At 34.6% G+C, this 18118-nt stretch overlaps 1 protein-coding gene across 1 annotated transcript in view; it reads left to right on the top strand.

Moving 5' to 3' along the window:
* CNTLN (centlein) overlaps positions 1 to 18118 on the top strand; it is a gene marked incomplete at its 5' end in the record, with an annotated part of 191734 nt that overhangs the window by 80668 nt on the left and 92948 nt on the right. Inside the window, 3 exon segments of the mRNA XM_053932487.1 lie at positions 5884 to 6057; positions 12227 to 12307; positions 17429 to 17531. Of these exon segments, the coding sequence (XP_053788462.1) occupies positions 5884 to 6057; positions 12227 to 12307; positions 17429 to 17531 (358 nt within the window).

Genomic DNA, 18118 nt, shown 5'->3' with positions numbered 1-18118 from the left:
AAATCCAGCCTTGTCTTTACGCTTTCAATGATGATTCTTCTAAGTGTTTTTTTCCAGACTACAAAGTTGTTTTCTTATCTTAATTGCATATTTTTCCCAATAATTCGGAGCATAAATTGTATACCAGGAGGTGTAATCTTCCTGATGAATAAAATAAATCATTCATACTGGGTTTGGGAAATCTTTCTATGCAGTGGCCACATGGTCTTCAGAAAGGAATTGCATCCTTTTCTCAACTCCCCGTTCTATATTAGAGGATAAGAGTGTTCTTTTTCCTATGATATAAATCGTGTATTTTGGAGGATGGCAAATATAAGTCTTATGAGGGTGAATGGATGGTGGAAACCCTTTTTCTGACTTGTAGGATAATTTGACAGCTCAGGGGGACACATGAGATCAAGGTCCAGGCTGGGTAAGTTGTTCCTCAAGATTTGTTGCCCATCTTAGATGTCTTTGCAGTAAATAGACATGAGGCTGTGACAATGGGATGCCCAAGCTGCAAAAATGAGTTTGCAAAGGATGCTGTAGTGAGTACTGCATATGACTTAGCTTGGCAGCTGTCTAACACAGAATAACAGGAAACTCCTTCTGATAATTTAATTCATTATGGCTTTGCTTGGCATATGACACTAGATTCCAGGAGTTTCGACTGAAGAAAACTTTTAGGTATGGGCCATAGTCTAGTTGAGTGCCATAGGTCAAAATTACTGTTTTCCTAACTCAGATATTCTGGTAATCTTGTACACCTGTTTTCTGGTCTGAGCTGTATGTCTGAGCTCTTCTCTGTTGCTGAGACTATAGCTTTTGCTAAGACATAGTGTGCCTTCTGACCAGTTTAAAGCAGAGTTGAGCTTCCATCTAAGTCACAGAAGGACTGTCCAGGCTCTTTCTGTCCTCTCCTAGCTCACAGTGTTGGTACGGTGCAATTGGTCTTAGCACAGCTTTGTGCTGAGAAAGCTGAGCACAGGCAGGCATAAGGCCCTTATGGTTAGGCTGTGCAATTAGTCCTGAATCTCTTAGATATCCATTCCTTTGGTACCTGCTCTCTTTTGCCAGTGTAGAAAAGTCATGAAGAATAGAAGTGTAATGGAGCATAGCTGTATTTTTTCCATATTGTTTGTACTACTTTTAATAGGTGACAACAATGGTATTGGAGTCCCTTCTGTAAGTACTGTAGATGGTTTCCCATATACTACAGGTTCCTTACAAAGATGGTGTTTGTGCTTCAGCTTGATTAATGCATCCAGAAAACCATCAGCGGAGTCTCACTGTGAAAAGACATCTAAGAGTAGTGAGATATCTGCTTGATAGAAATAAATATTTTCTTACTCATGTTTGTTGTTTAAAACAAATACAAGTTCTGACATTTATTTGGAATATATATTTTGCCTCTAGGGTTAATTTCAATATCAGAGTAGACACATGATCTTTTGTAAAGTAGCATGGCACGTGATGTAAACTGATTTTGCTGTGTGAAAGAGGAAACCATTACTCTATTAAGCTAGGCCTGGTAATACAGTTGGACTCTAAGATGATTAAAACTACAAAGAAAGCTTTTTATTTGCTGCACTCAGCATGTGGATGGATAGACTGTGAAGAGGGTCACCATGTGTACACTGAAATGATTGTCTCATAGAAATTTTAGACACAGGATTCAGAATAGACTTTAGGAAGTGAACTTCATGGATTTCTCTGTTGAATTGCTCTGTGAGTTACTATTTCAGTTCATAATATGAAAAATCTACAATGATAATTGTAAGGCAGCAGCTGTTGAAGAACCTGGTGCTCCCTCTCAGACTGCAATTTTCTGGATTGCAAATTTCTGAACTTTACTGGACTCCATCCTTCATACAGATCTTGGATGTTGACTGATTTATGTAGTCTTGAAACTCACTATTCTGCTTTTTTTTTCCTGATAGTGTTAGGATTTTAAAGTTGTTGTTCCATTATAGCCCAAATGATTTGCCATTTTGGCCTTCGTATTTATAATACTTCTCTTAATTTTTAGGTTACGAATTAGAGTTTAGATGTAAAAAGTGAAAAGCCAAGAAAAGGTCACATCTCTCTTTGAAGATCTGTTGGAATTGCATTTCATAGAATCATAGAATGGCCTGTCTTGCATGGAACCTAAAGATCATCTACTTTCACTCTGGCAGGGACACCTCCCACTAGAGCAGGTTGCTCAAAGCCCTATCCAACCTGGCCTTGAACACTGCTTGGGGCTGGGGCATCCACAGTTTCTCTGGGCAACCTGTTCAGTGCCTCATCACCCTCACAGTAAAGAATTTAATCATAATATCTGATTCAAATCTCCCCTCTTTCAGTTTGAAGTCATTGTCCCTTGTCCTGTCACTATATGCCCTTGTAAAAATGCCTCTCTTTCTTCGTGCATTGATCTTCTAACTCTGGTTGGCTGATGGAGTAATGTGTTTATATAGAAGAAGCTGGTTCTCATAGTAACCAAATCTTTTCACTAAATAATTTGGGTTTAATAATTATTTTAATGATTTTTTTTGCTCTTATCCAAAGATACTTGGACCACATAAGTCTGGAAGTATGAAATTAAATTGACATAAATCCAAAACAAAACACCAGAGAGAGAAATTTCACCAGTTTTCTATCTTGGGAAGGTCTGCTTTCTTACCTAAAAAAATAATGTTCAACATTCTCTTATTTTTGAATTAACAAAGTCTTTAGGCTAGGAAAATTAAAAGAATATTTCTCAATTATTTAAAGATATGTTGAGTTTAACAGAAAATTATACCAAATGCCTTTTGAGCTGGAGACCATTGATAAGCAAAACTTAAGTTTTTAAATTGATATCATCAATTACATCTGGGTTCTTAGAATTTTTGAAACTGAAAAAATTTCACAGGTATACTTAAAAATTGAGCAGGTTTTGAAGATATTGTAGACCCAAATTCTATAGGCAAGTATGTTTTGGTAACAGCAATCTACTGAATATTTTAAGGTAAAGGCATCGGCATTTTGGAGGTGTTAGTTAAGATCCTAGACTTAATTTGCTGGATTTAATTTTCCAAGAAATATGTCAGTATAGCCATGTGGACAGAGACTGTAAAGGATTTAGTAGAAAATAAAATAAATTTACCATAAATTTACCATAAAAGTACTTTACAGTATTTTATTTAAAATAAGTATCACAGCATGGCAATTTCTAGGGATCTCTTTGGGAAGAAGAAAAGAGTAGGAAAATAACCTCAAGGCAAATGAAGAATAATACTGTTCATATATTGGTCCTGTTGAAGTCAATAGCAGAACCTGCATGACATAGAGGAGCAGGTTTAATGTAGTCTGTGACTGATGGAGTCAACTAAAATGGAGGTATGTTTTAAAGTACTAAGTATTTCATTTTTTTAAACGAGAAAATAAAAAATAGTAATACAATAAGAAGTTAATAATTAGTGGAATATCTGTAATTCTTGTGGCTTACAGGTCAGCAGCAAGAGTTGGACTTGAGGATATTAAAGGTCCTTTTAAAGTTAAATAATTCTGTGAGCACTTAATAGGTGTAGACTTTTTAAAGTAACAGTAATGTGAATTTGAATTGTAACAAATTGAAGTTGTTGGCTCTTTTTTGAGTTACTAGTATAGTTCTAAAGTTTGTATTTCACATTAAACTCTTTTTTTACAAGCAGCTGAGAAATCAGTAAGATGTGTGCGTCAAGCTGGTAGGTATATTTCTCTTTTGTAAAAACAAAGAGTAAAGTTCAATTAATAAAATCAATTCCAGAACCTGAGTATCACTACATTTCCTTTATCTACTGACACCATTTCTATCTTTTAGGTTTTATTGGATTTTTTCATTTTTATATAGCTCAGGTTTTGCTCAAACAAACATGAAGTCCAGTTTTCTTTAAAGCATTCTTTTGATTTGCTTGTCAACTTGCAACTCCTCATTTTCTTGTTTTTCTTTTTTTTCCCCTGTGTGTTAATGGGCTAATGGCTATAAATAGGCATTTTACTGATCCTAGGTGGTAATGACATCTGTTTGCAACTACATATGGCCTAAACTATGCAAAATGAGGAATAGAATGTATTTAAGGAACAGTCAGCAAAAGCATGGGCAACTTTTACTGTCTGACAAATTTCTTATAGTTACTGTGTGAAGAGTTGTGGTTTTTCTAAAACAAGTACTCAATATCTTTAATTTGTAATTTGTTTAAATAGTGAATTTATCTTAGGCTTTATGAAAAGCATATTCTGCATAAATAAAATGGCTATGCCCATTTGTCTGTTTCTGACAAATATTAAGCTTACTAAGGTGTATGCTTGATTGATTTTAATCAACTTTGGACCACTTGACTTCTTGATTGGCATGAATTTGGAGATTTATTTACTTAACCTTTTTTTTTACACTGTTTTTTCTAATTTTTGTCAGTATACCTGACTTTTTTTTTATGTGGGGAATGCACATTTGAGACCATAGTGCCACGTGGTAATTGTACCAAATCTTATCTTCTCTATTGACATGGGCATTTGTCTTAAGAATATGCACAAACAGTTGCAAGCAAGTGATGTTGTCAGGATCTTGTTAATAAGGGATAAAATAAAACTTATAGTTAGTCTTAAGAATGTGTCTTCTGGGTCAAGTTTGTTGATTGAAGACTTTACTGCTTGCCAGCTACTCATTGCTGTCAGAATACCACTGGCAATAGAGTTTCATGAGTTTCCCCTCATCAATGCAGTCCAAGGTCAGCTCAAGCCACTTCCATTGACTTTTAAACTAACCAGCCCTTATGCAATCAGCTAGTGAGGCTGTTTACATCATACCTCTTCCAGATACCTGGATGCATTGACCATGTGGGAATGATATCATCTTTGTCTGGCACAGCTTTTAGAAGATGAATGTCTGTCCCCAGCTTTATGGCACTGAGGAGAAGGTTTGAGCTAAAGCATTTCACATTGTGATTGCCATAAGGTGACTGAACAGGCATATTGCTGCTGCTGACACTAAGCAAAGAAAGTTTTGGCCAGTGGTTGTTACAGAGTGGGGTGTGATCACACCAGGTAATGAAAACTCAGCTGACAAGGAGTCAGTTGTCAAGCCATGGTAATTTGACCACTCTTGGTCATGCATACATGACTCTACTACTGTATATCAGGGATATGACTTACAGGAGCTGCTATCAGTGAAATGTGTCCTCTCTGAACAGGTTTGGTAGCTAGGTAAGTTGATCGGTGTGCAGCAGTCTTGTATTGTGCCAAGGAATTGCTGCACATGGATTTATAGCTAGGAAAGGTCATGGAATTCAACAGTTTAACAAAATAAAGAACCAACCTTGAGTAACACTGTAACCTAGAATCTATTTTTTTTTTCTGTAACTCTTCAGTTTAACCACAACATTTGTGCTGTCTAAGGATGTAATGGCTACAAGTTGCAGATTTACAGTAAAAAAGTGCTTTTCTGAGGTAGTTCTTAACTAACAATATGTTTAGTTACAGAATATGCAGTTAAGGTTTTTTTGTTAGGCCAGTGATACTTAAAACTGGAAGTTTCACCAAAACAAGTCCAGAAGGTGCAATATTTTGTCAAGAAATTTAATAGCATGTGACATACAAAATACCATCTAATAAGTACAGTAAGTTACTGCAGAAAAATTGTCTGTATAAAACAACCATTGTTAAGAACGTAAATTTAGATTTAGACAATATGGTGGTGGTCTAAAAAATGTTTCCTTAATATTTTGAGATCTGGTTTTGTTTATGGATTCCTGAGTCATTTATGAAAGCAGAATTATTTGCAGCTTTTACATGTTTCTGTAATATTGCTAATATGTTTCTCTAGGCAGTTTTATGCAAATGGTGTGTTACACATCTGATTTTTTGTTACCAGTGTAATATACCTGTGCTGTCATTTTCTAGGTATTTCAACAGTCTTCTTTAAGTGAGCTAGAGAGCAATATTACAGTGCAAGAATCTGAAATGGAGCTTTTACAGAAAAAATTGAAGAAAACAGATCTTAACCTAGCAGAGCACAATTTGTACACTACAGATACTCTGGAAAGCAACCATATAAGGACTGGAAGAAAGCACGAGGTAGGGTAGTTTTATTGTCTGGTGTATTCATGTGTAAGTCAGGCTGGTGAAGCCAAACGTTTTTGCTCAAGGGTCCAGATAATAATTTTAATATCTGTTGACGCTGCTTATAATTCTGGAAGCTTGTTTGAATAGTTCCTGTGTTATCTGCCAAAGACTTGTTAAAATAGCTGTTGGGAGTAGAAGGTTTTACCTTATTAAATACTGAATAAGGGATTCTTAATTAAATGAACTATTTGCAGGATAAATTCTTTGTAGGTTTGCTAAAATTAATATTTATCAGGTATTTTGTGGTGTTTATTAGAATGACCATCTTTCACTGTAAGGAAAGTGAGAGAAGTATAAATGGTTATTATTATGATTTTTTTAAATGAAAAATACTTTTTCCCGAATTCTTGACTTTTAGAGTGGAGTCTTACTGTTTAATTTAGGCATTAAATAACAATAACAATTATGAGCTATAGTAAATGAGTGACATCTGTAAATAATTCCATTATTTAAATGGATCTATTAATTTAGCTGAAATCATTATGCTTTTCATTGTGTTCAGACTCTTCCTCATCTACTTTTTATTGTGATCGTATATAGTATGGGAAACTGTTAACAAGGTTGCAAAGTTGAATGTGATTCTAAATAGTATAAATAATGTACAATGGTGGATCATCATGTCTACTTCCTGAGAAATCTTCTAATTTATCCAAATATGGTATCACATAACATTTTCTTTGAAAATGCTTTTTCATTCTTAATGATGTGTACTGTATGTTAGTTTTGGGAAAAGACACACTTTAGAACATTTCTTCAGGAGCATGTGGTGGGCATTTCTGTGAAAATGTGCTTAAGAAAAAACAGGCAGTATAGAGTGAAGAACAGAAGGTAAGAAACAGCCTGGCAAATGTAAAAGTCAGGAAGGAGGAGAGGGAGGAGTTGCTTCATCTGCTGGAAACAGGTATTTCTCTGCAGCCTGGGGGAGGATCACTGTGGAGCAGATGTCAATAATATAGCTTGTGAAGGAGCCCAGAGCAAGTGGATATTTGCTCCTGGAAGCCACAGCTTGTGGAGAGGAATCGATGCTGGAACAGGTTCCTCACTTACATGAACTGTGGTCCATGGAAGACCTGCTCTGGAATAGGTTTATCCTGAAGGACTCCAGCCTGTGAAGAGGCCCTGTGCTGGAGCAGGAGAAAAGTGTGAGGAAGAAAGAATGGCCCAATGGGAGCTGTTAAGCAATGATTGCAAGCCTTCTGCCTGCGTGGCTCAGGAGGTGGTAAAAGAGTCAGGAGCTATGGAATGAAGTTATGCCTAGAAAGCTGTGAGCTTCTTTTGGGTAGGGAAGATGGTGTTAAGTTTTTTTTTTCTTTATTTCCTATAACCTAAATATAGTCTAAGTGGCAATAAATTAAATAGATTTTCTTCAAGTCGAGCCAGCCCATGATGCTGAGTGGTAAACCCACAAGCTTTATCATCCTGTTTTCTCCTGTCCTAGTGGGGAAGGAAAGAAGGAGAGCAGTTGAGTGGGCGTTTGACCCTTTGCCAAGGTTAGCCCCCACAACGTCTTTTTCTTTTTCCTCAGGGGAAAGTAAATGAGACTGCTGTGTTCATCATGAACTGTGTCAAAATAAAGCTGTTACACTGCCTTAAGTAAAACTAAATACAAATTTTAAAGCCTATTGTAGAAAATCTCTTCCTGTTTTGATACGTAGGTCTGAATCACGCTCTTTGAATAGTCAAGGCTGTTTTGTCCACTTTTTCAAAACTGCACACAAGTCTCTATTAAAACTTTTGGGAACTCAATTGACGAGCTCCTTTGTGCAGGCAACACAGTAAGTGAAATTATGGAAAAACTCTGGATTTTCTAAAATGGAGAAGGTAGTATTGCTGTGGTAGTACTTTGCTCTTTACCCTTTTTCCTTTTCAGTGAAATATCTTCTCATTCCCATGTTTTTCAGCTTTTTGTGACAAAATCATTACTGTCAGAAGTCATTAGCACATGATTTGACAGGAAGAGTACATGGGTTATTCAATGTTTATTTTAAAAAGATGATCCTTTTGACTTTACAAAGACTGTTGTGTCGCCCTTTGTTCCCCCTTATGTACATTCCCAGGATACAAAGAACAAATAAGTATGGAATCACTTCTGATTAGAGTGACACTGCTTTGATGACTTACTGCTCTAAAAAAGGTTTCAAAGGCTTTGAAAGAAGGAATAATTGGAAAGGTGTTGAAAAGAAGAGGCTGGTACAAACAGAAACTTGGCACTACTGCAATAAAGAGATGCATGGCCATATGACTGCATGCTTCCGGCTGTGTTTATGTATGCAACAGCATAGATACAAATAGCCTTGTGTTGGTTTCTTTGTGAATTGCAGAAATCCACATTCTTTGCCTACAGTTGTACAGAGTAATAGAAACAACTTACTCTTTGAGAGGTGTTTAAAAGCTTTGTTACATGTTGTTGTGATGTCCTGTTTCATGATATTGTAAAGTGTGTATTTAGAGGCAATTGTAACAATCAGTTCTGTCTATGTGAAAAGTGGTGTAGCTAAGTGCTATTGTGTATGAAGACTTAGGAGTCAGTGGCTTGACCTTCCTAGAGCTCTTTTTGGAGCTTAAACGTTGTGAGCAATATATGATTTCTGTTAGCTGATTAAACTGACATTCATATGTCTGCTGGCTAATTCAATAGGGTTTTGTGGTTTTCCTGTAGCTAAGCTTTCCCATGGTATGGTGCATGGGAGTTAAAATTGCCTTTTATTCATGTACAATCTATATTATTCTTCTAGGTCTGTAGTGTCAAGATACTGAAAGACTTCTTAACTTGCGGTACTAGTAAAGTTCCTGTTGAAACATAGTGAATCAAGAATTCAGCATTTTTCTTTCTAAAAATCCCCACCTCTATCTGGTCAGTCCTGGGTTCAGCCTCAACATTTCTGTTTCCTCCCTCAGTTGATAAAAACATTAAGATTTCTACCCACTGTCCTCAGAGCTGTATCTTGGCAGTCATTGATATCAAGCTTGTACAGAAAAAGTTCTCCTAAGACATTTCAGGAGGAGTTCTGAGTTCCCTGCTTAGGTTTGGGTTTAGGGGTTTTTTTTTATTGGTGGGTTGTTTTGGGGTTTTGTTGGTTTTTTTGGGTTTTTTTTGGGGGGTTTTTTTTGTTTTTTTTTTTTTTTTTTTTTTTTGGTTGGTTGTTTTGGGGTTTTGTTTGTTTGTTTTATTTGGCTTGTTTTGGCACTTTATTCAGCACAAAATCTGTTGAATTCAAGAAGATGGCTATTTGCAGTTTCATCCCATGGTGTCTTTCATTGTGCAGACAGGTAATAGAAGGTTGTTTAGAAATAGGTATATTTTCTTTTTTTGCTTGTGTACCTCCATGGTAAGTTAATGTGTGTCCCATCCACTTACCTGCTATTTCTTTATGCTAAATCTTCTGTCACAAAATTCATATCTATTATATATTAAAACTCTGTTTATTTCTGTTTTTTCTGCAATTTGGTTTAGTCTTTTGTAAAAATGTTTAAGGAGAATTCAAAGAAAAATATTCTGATTTGAATTCCTTTACTGACTTGGATTAACAATTTCACTGATAAAATTGGAGGGCTTTTTTGCTCCAAAACTATAGAAGATTTTTGAAACATTACATTTTGAAACATTATATACATTTCTGTATATATTTAATAGACATATGCCAAAAATTTTCTGTAGAATTTAAGGATTAAAAATTTAGTCTTTATATTTGATGGCAGCAAGAGCAGTAAAGTTTTGCAGCAGCCCCAGGCAATCCAATTACAGTGTATTTTACTACACACTCTCCTTTGTCTTAATAGAACTCTTTATCTCCTTAGCAAAGATTGAGTTCAAACTACCTATGTGCAACTGTAAAGCCCAGATCCATCGCCCTTTCTCCACAGACCTCTAGTCTGATCACTAAAAAGGAAAAAGTAATAGAATGTTCTTAATACATATCGCCAATCCCATCCATTGTCACAAGTAATCATTTCCGTATCCATAAGTAGTTAAAAGTTTGCTCAGTTTTTTCATATATCTTGGCTCTAGCACATTCCCAGGTAGCTATAAATAAACTCTGTATGTGTGTATAATATATCTATCTATCTATACATATATATAAATAAATATAAATATTAAAAATAAAGATATAAATAAAAATAAAGATATATTATCTATATTTATATATATATAAAATTCTTATGTACTAATTGTATCTGATCAGCTGTGCTTAGACTAGCAAGACACTGAATTTTACCTTTTTCTGTATTTTTTTTCCTCTTTTCTCTGTTCCTTCTCAGTTTTTCTCTGCCTATTAATTCATAAGAGTCTGATACTGGTTGATCCACTCCTTTTCCTTTGTTAACCTTCACTTTGGCAGCAAGCAGAGTGCTTTGACCTTCTATTTCTCATTTCAGAGAAACTGTGTATATTCCAGATTTTCTCTATAGAAGCATAAAGTTTACCTAGAAAACAAATATTGAAAAATAATGCATAGTACAGTCATATATATAATATGACTGTATATAATGATTAAGGAATGTAGAAGATAGGAGGGTTGCGTTTCGGTTGCTTTTTTTTAAAGCTCTTCATTTTATTTACAAAATCTGGGACATTGAAGATGATTATATTTTTTGGTATTCTTTCCAGATGTTAGTTCTGGTTTGGTTTTGGGGTGTTTTTGTTGTTGTTGTTGTTGTTGTTGTTGTTGTTGTCTTTTTGGGTGTTTTTTTTTTTTTTTTTTTTTTTTTTTTTTTTTTTTTGAGGGGGCATATAGGTGTTTGGTTTGGTTTGTTCTTGTGGGTTTTTTTTTTTGTTTTGTTTTGGTTTGGTTTTTTTTTGGGTTGTTTTGGTTTTTTGTGTTGTATTTTTGTTTTGTTTATTTTGTTTGAATTGCTTTTGGTTTTGGTTGGGGTTTTTTTGTGAGGGTGTAATACTTTTTCTAAAAATATTTTGCTTGGTTGTTTGTTGGGCTTTCTTACATCTCTTTCAGGTATGTGTCATAAGCAAAAGAATCCTGAAATCAAATGACAAAACCACATTGGAAATATTTACATTCATAAATATAAATATGAGATGCTAGAGTTCTCTGATATCTCATGATAGATTTTTTTTTCTTCTTTTTGGAAACCCATACTGTTTAAAATGAAAATGGGGTATATGATGTCTTATAAATATTTCATACTGAAAGGTAGCAGTCAAAGAAAAAAATGTCAGTTGCTAATTGAGATATGCTTCAAGATTAATTTAATGGACTAGTAAAAATATTGACGTCTACAGTATTGAAGAAGAATTTATCCCTAATTCCTTTTATTGTATATCAGTTTTTTTCCCAGAGCAAGTGGCATAATGAATATGGCAACAAGAATAATCACAATTTACCTTAAGTTTCTGTTTGACTTTATGTGTTGGCACAACAGAATTTTGCCTGATTGGCATTAAGTGTGTGTTAGTATTTCACTTTTCTTAACCAAAGTTATTCCAAAAATCTGAAAGTCTAATTTTATGAGGCCTTTCTTTTTCTGCCATAAGGACATATGACATAGAGTGAACAAGAAAGCTGCCCAGTTTAAATGTTGCTTTCACATACTCTTTCTCCAGATTGCTGTATGAAGCTGTACATAATATAAACACATATTCTTGTCTCTAGTTAGTCACATTATAGTTAATGACCATATGGTCATTATGGTATAAGATCTACTGTCTGTTGTATTTATATTCCTCAAGCATATTGTTCCTTCAACTTCACAGTGTGTTAAACTATTTCAAAGGGAAAAAAATCCTTTCCCTCTTGTTTCTGGTTGTCCTATCAAGTGTAACCTTGGACCCTTATAGAGCAATTAGACCAGCCTCTATCCCCTCCTTTGTAATGAGGTTTCTTGCATTTCTGAGTCTATAACCCTTTAGTCTTCCCTAATGGGACATCATTATTCTGAAAGAAACAATGTAAATGTAAATGAATATTCTCATTAACGAGTCACAGAGAAACCTTTAGTGGTAGCGCTGTGGTAATTCTGCTTGTTATTTCTCTGGTATTCCATGCAGATTTTTTTTTTTTATAATTCATTATTAGTATTCAAAATTACTTCTTCTTTAATTCTGCATGTCTTTCATAATCCGGTGTTCCAACTAGTTCAACCATGTCCTTGTTTTATTCTCCAGGAACCACCTGTGAAATGTTCAAGGTCTCTGTCCCCAAAGAGCTCTTCTAGAGAGTCAGAGGAACTAAAGAAGCTTAAAATAGCTGAAGAGAAGATTGAAAACTTAGAGAAGACGCTACAACTAAAGGTGAACATTAAATAAAAATAAATAAAAAGCCTGCTAGCTATAAGCTTGCATAGATAAAGATATATCAAAACAGACATTTTAAAAATTAAAAATACGCATACTTTTATAGACTGTAAGTCTCTTCAGATCAGAGAACACTCTCCATTAGTTTACCTTTTTGGTTTGCGGTGTGAGTAATCTTGCAGTCCTGTGGAAGCTTAATTGAGCTATCTTCAATAACTTAAAATTTAAATAACTTTAAACTTAATTGTTAAATACATTTTCAAAGTTTGTGAGTGAGTATATATATATTCTGAGAAATGGATGTGTTCATATGAAGTAAATCAGAAAGTAGAAGCACTGACAGTACAAAAACTTCTTTTCTGTACAGTAAAGCCATACTTTAAAATGCTGAAGTCAGTAACTCAAAAAAGATAGACCCCTGGAAATTGTATAAGTTATGGCTCAGTTAGTTGCTGGTCTAAAAGCTGCTGTTAAAAAAAACCAGTAACAATCCCCCTCGCTCCACCCCTTCATAGAAAATCTTAATTGAGCTTGTTTTACAATTGCTCATTTTGTCCCTGTTTCATAGATTTTTGTAGCTGTGTTTTTGCTAGTTTGGTATTTTACTTCAGAGATATAGTAACTTTTGAACAAACTGTTGGTTTAAAATTGCACTTCTGAATGCAAAATGCAAACCCTGAGTCATTTTTTCTCAAACACTTAAAATTTATCCTCTTCTTCCCTCTCCTCCCTTTCCTCTCTCTCCTCCTTCTCTTTTTTGTGTTGCTTATCATTATTCAGTTACGGAATTTGAAAGATATTTTCAAATATGTGTACCTAAAGGGGAATTGGTTGTATTGAACATCCTATAATAAAAGTTATGTAAGTGAAACAATTTGGAAGCTCTATCAACCATAATGATAAGTTAATTTTAGAAAAACTGTAAGTGGGAAGTATATTTCAGCAAAATGCCACAGTTCATCCATCTGTATATTTGGAAGACTTTAAAGCATTGTCATAACATATGTAGAGTATATATACAGGAGAGGTTATTTAGATTTCAAATTCAGTCTTCCAGGTTGTCTTGTTCCTGGGAGACAGAAAATTAATTTTGTTTTGTTTTTTCTCTCTGTTGAGAACTCTAAGGCATGTCCTGCTAGCTAAACTTGAGAACTGGCCTTTGGGAGGCTTCCTGTTCATTACTCTTACTTGGCCTGCCTGACACTGATGCTACGGATTATTCTAGAACTGTAAGCTGCAGCTGTTCTGCTCTTGGAAGCAAAACACACTTCAGTCTATGGCTATTGCCTTAAATAATAGAGAGATACACATTTCTTTTGGAAAGAGAGTGAAGGAAAGCAGATGCAGAAGAGAACTCTCTCTGCATAACCTCATATAATAATTTGTACCATTCACCATACTGTCTTTACTTGTCTTCTATTTAATCTTAAAGTATAATTTAAAAATCTGTACAGCTTTATGATATTACAGGCATGGGATCTCTATCACAGACATCCATGATGTCTTTAAGGGCTAAATCTCCCCTTGAAAGTGAACACATTAACTTTTTGCTTTTTCTCTTGAAAATCTACTTGTCTTCTTTTGCCAAGTACTTTAATGGGTTGAAAAGAAGCTGTAGAGGCTCAGGTCATCATAATAAACACTGTTGTGGCACTACTTTCATATTTCGATGAGGCTACTGCTAGCATGACAGTGAACTAAGCTGTCATAAAGTTAATGTCAGAACATTTCTGTTGCTATTCTGTGATTTCTTAATGCTAGCCTTCTCTCAGGCATTGTTTATAGCAATGAAAAATGGATTTGACCCACATTTTCAAAACTAGTTCTTGCATTATTGCCTCTTCAAACCAAGTGTTGTCTGTATGATTACTTGAAATTTTCTTGCTCAGAGAAATGATTGCTCTGTCAATATACACACTAATAATGCATGTCTGGGACATGAAATGGTAACTTTATACAGTAGTCCTTTTGAAAAATTGGTAATAACAACAACAAAAAGGAACAGCTCTATTTTTGGGGTTTTCAGGAACAGGAATGCCCCAGTCAGTATTGCAAATGAGCAGAAAAGGGCAAGATCCCATTCACAGGTTTTTCCAGTTCTTTCAGCTGACTCATTTCTCAATAAGAAAAGTTGGCTCTTAGTATCTTCATTGCTAGTATAAATGGAGTAGCCATTTAAATTCAGAGTTTTTACACAGAATTGGCTTTGTTTCTGGGCATCCTAAAAAGTAACAGAGCATGCCTGATTGCACCCTTGGTTATGGAGGAGAACATCAAAATAAGTAAGAGTATTTTTTTTGCTTTTAAATAACAAATTATCAAGCTGCTACTTAGATTGGTCCAAAGCATAAGTACTTCAATCTACTGTGGGCCTTTAAGAAGCGGGTAAGAGTTTGGTTGTTGAGAAGTAGGTATTTGATACAAACTTGATATTGTATTGATAAGAATACATTGGTCTTCTCCTGTATTGCTTCTAGAGCTGTGATCACTGGTGTAGCCTAGAGGAGATAATCCTGGCTTTAACTGGAAGGGTCTCAAAACCAAGAGGAGCTCTTCCCTTTGAGTTTTCTCATCCTTTTTAGGTTCTAAAATTTTTGGAGGTAAATAAAACTAGAATATGCACATCAGTCTTTAGGGCCACCTTAATACTTGTTTGTGTGAACAAGACCACACTCACATTTACCTCATATTTCATATGTAGTCCTATTCCATGTATAGTGTACAAATGAAAATAGATGAATATTGCATCTTCTCCGCATACCTGTTTTGGAAAAAACTATTTTTGTGACTATTAGGGGCCTCAGTTCTTGTAAGCCTAGGTACAGTCAAATGATTGAATCAGTGTAGTTTTTAAAATTTCCTTTTTACTGTAATAGGTCACTTTCAATAAAAATTTGAATTAGTGATTAGAATTTTTTGACTTGTCTGAGGAGCCTGCCAAAATAAAAAAAAAAAAAAGGCATAGGCAGTGGGGTTTTTCCTCCTGCAGATTGAACTTTGTGTTACTGTTATTCATTATTGCATGGGAAGTACTATGGATGACAAGGGGACAGCTGGAGAATAATCTGGAGCTCCAGCACTGCTAGAGATGGTTATTCTGTCCCATGTCTGTGAATATATACAAAACTGTCTACAAGACAGTTTAGTTATGAAATATAACATAATTCAGACAGAGATGAATCTAACAGATTATGGAAATTTCAATGAATATTTTGGGTCCTGAAGTGCTTAATTCAATGGAGAGAGTGATTAGGGTAGTTAATTGTCTAATTTCTATTTCTGCAAGAGCAGAGCAAGTGATAAGGGAAGGCAATAACTGGAACAGAACGGATAATAGAACAGGTAAGCAATAATGAAAAATGCAGATTCATAAATAGGAAAGGCCAAATTCTACAGCTGGTTGCATCTCTGAAAGGGCATTGACACTAATAAGCTTCTGAGGATTTATATCGAAGACATTGTTTTCTAGTACCCTGCCAGACTTGACCAGTTTTTGCTAGCAATATCAAACAATCTCAGAACAGTTGTTTCATGAACTTCTTTTGAAAACACAACATCTATAATTGTATTCTTGTGAAAGTTTCCTCTTGCAAAGCTTGGTAATGGTCTCTGTGTTCTTAGTCTAAGATTTATATTGCTATTTATGTGGTTGTTTTTTAGCAATTCAAAATTTATAAATGTAAAAACTTTTTTACATTTATAAAGTAAGTAAATGTATAAACTTTTTTAACAATTCAAAATTTATAAATGTATTTGGTTTAGAGGTTGTTTCAGGAAAAAAACCTACTACTGCCATTTTGGGAAAGTATTTAGTGGTAAGGTAGTATTTAGTCCACTTTGGATTTGATTGTGTTCCTAAATGTTCTCTTTTTTTTTCCTGAGTCACTTCCAGAAAACTTCTGGAATTTTGTATATAGTACCATTTGAAATTTTAGCTGGTATCTTTCAACTTCGTGCACCATGAAAGCTGGGCTACATTTGATAAGCCAAGCTTAGTATAAGCAAAGCTTAGTATAAGCAAAGCTTGGTTGCTTTGTAGTTATGAGTACTCCGGAAACCTTTGTCATGTTTTTATAGTGGGATTCAATTTTTATTGTTTGCAGCTCTGACTATTGGTCTAATTTATTGACTAATGCTGAAAAGTCCTCCTTACATATAAGCAGAGTAAATACTTGCAAATAAGGTATTCTGATTTATTTAGTTCTGTAGTTGCTCTACAAGCAGAGCGCCCACTGAACTGAAAATGAAGCTCTGATTGTAAATTTTGCTACAGCATAATGAATTCTTTGCTGGTGAATGCTTTACTAGTGTATGCCTGAGTTTGACTAGCTTTATAGTGTGAAATTCTTCTTCTTAGTGTTTTTTTTGTTTGTTTTTTTTTTCCTCCAGAGGACTGTATTGTCATTTAGGAAAGTCTGTTTTTAAGCTTACATTATGTTATCCTGTAATACAAATCAAGGTGTATTTTACTTTTTGTTCTGTACATTTTTTGTATGGTTTTGATTATATAAAACTATTGTAAAATTGTTTTTATTTCTTGCTTGCTGCATTACTAGAGGACAAAGTCTGGGTGTTGCAGGTGTATATATATATTTAGAGAAACAGCTTACTATGGGAGGAAATCCTGAAGCCATTTAAATGTAAGTTTTTTTCAAGTGGCCAGTATTTCCCTTGAAAGTACATAGATCAGTTTTCCATTGGGAAAAAAAGGAAAAAAAAAAAGTAGTTTGAATGAAAAAACAGTGCCAACAATCCTTTTTCAGCCTATGTGTTTTAAAATATATTAGGCTTATGCATTCACTAGATAAAAGCTGGCATTTTGGTAGTAAATTCTTAAAACTTTCAGCAGCCTGAAAATAATATTTAAGTGAATTGCCAAATCAGCAGAATTTTCCAAAGTAGTAATAAGAAAACTTTGACCTCAAGGACTGTGAGTCCTGATCTTTCTGTTTAGATTTCTGAGTCTCATAGTAGTTGCTAAAAGAGATCTGTGATCTGTGTAACATTCTCTTACATTTTGTCCAACTCTGATTTTGTTTTTCTGGTTTCATACAGTCTTGAGAATCTTATGAGCTAAGAGCAGCCTATGGAAAACACGAAGAAAGGCTGCAGATATTAGAGACCAACTACAGAGCGCTAAAAGAACAATTACAGCAGTGGGAAGAGGGCAATAGCAGTTAAGTTACATAGCTCATTAAAAACATTTTCCTTACACAAGAAATCTGAACAGAAGTATTTCATAGGTATTCAAAAGAGAATGTGATTTGAAGGAAGAAGCTACTATGTGGTGATCAAGACTATCCTGTGCAACAGCAGAATACACAGTTTACCCCTATGTGAGAAAAATTGTAGTTGAAACCAAGAGGAAATATATTGAGCTGACACCTTGACTTATTTTATTCAGGCTCTCATTGAGAGCCTGAGTACTGGACAAAGGTCAGCTAGGACTGCTTACTTACATTTGTCTTATTCCTCACTCCTTTATTTTGTTGACTATATGTTTTTAATTTTCTGTAACACAGCAGTTGCTCATTATGTTTCACGTAGTTTTTGCATAGTTTCACATAGTTTTTAAAAATAGTTTTATTCATTAAAATATAGAAATAATATCCTCTCTAACATTTAGTGATTAATGTATTAACTGACGCTAAAATCTCCTTCCTTATGGGGAAAAAGTAAAATAATATGTGCATGAAAGCAGGGTGTTTTCATCTGTTAAATTATTTAAAAATAAATGATTTCTGATAATTTTACAAAAAAATG

The sequence above is a fragment of the Vidua chalybeata genome, chromosome Z (assembly GCF_026979565.1).
Source record: "Vidua chalybeata isolate OUT-0048 chromosome Z, bVidCha1 merged haplotype, whole genome shotgun sequence".
Classification (NCBI taxonomy): Eukaryota; Metazoa; Chordata; class Aves; order Passeriformes; family Viduidae; genus Vidua; species Vidua chalybeata.
The sequence above is the reverse complement of the archived record's forward strand: the minus strand, read 5'-3'. Positions and strand labels throughout refer to the sequence as shown.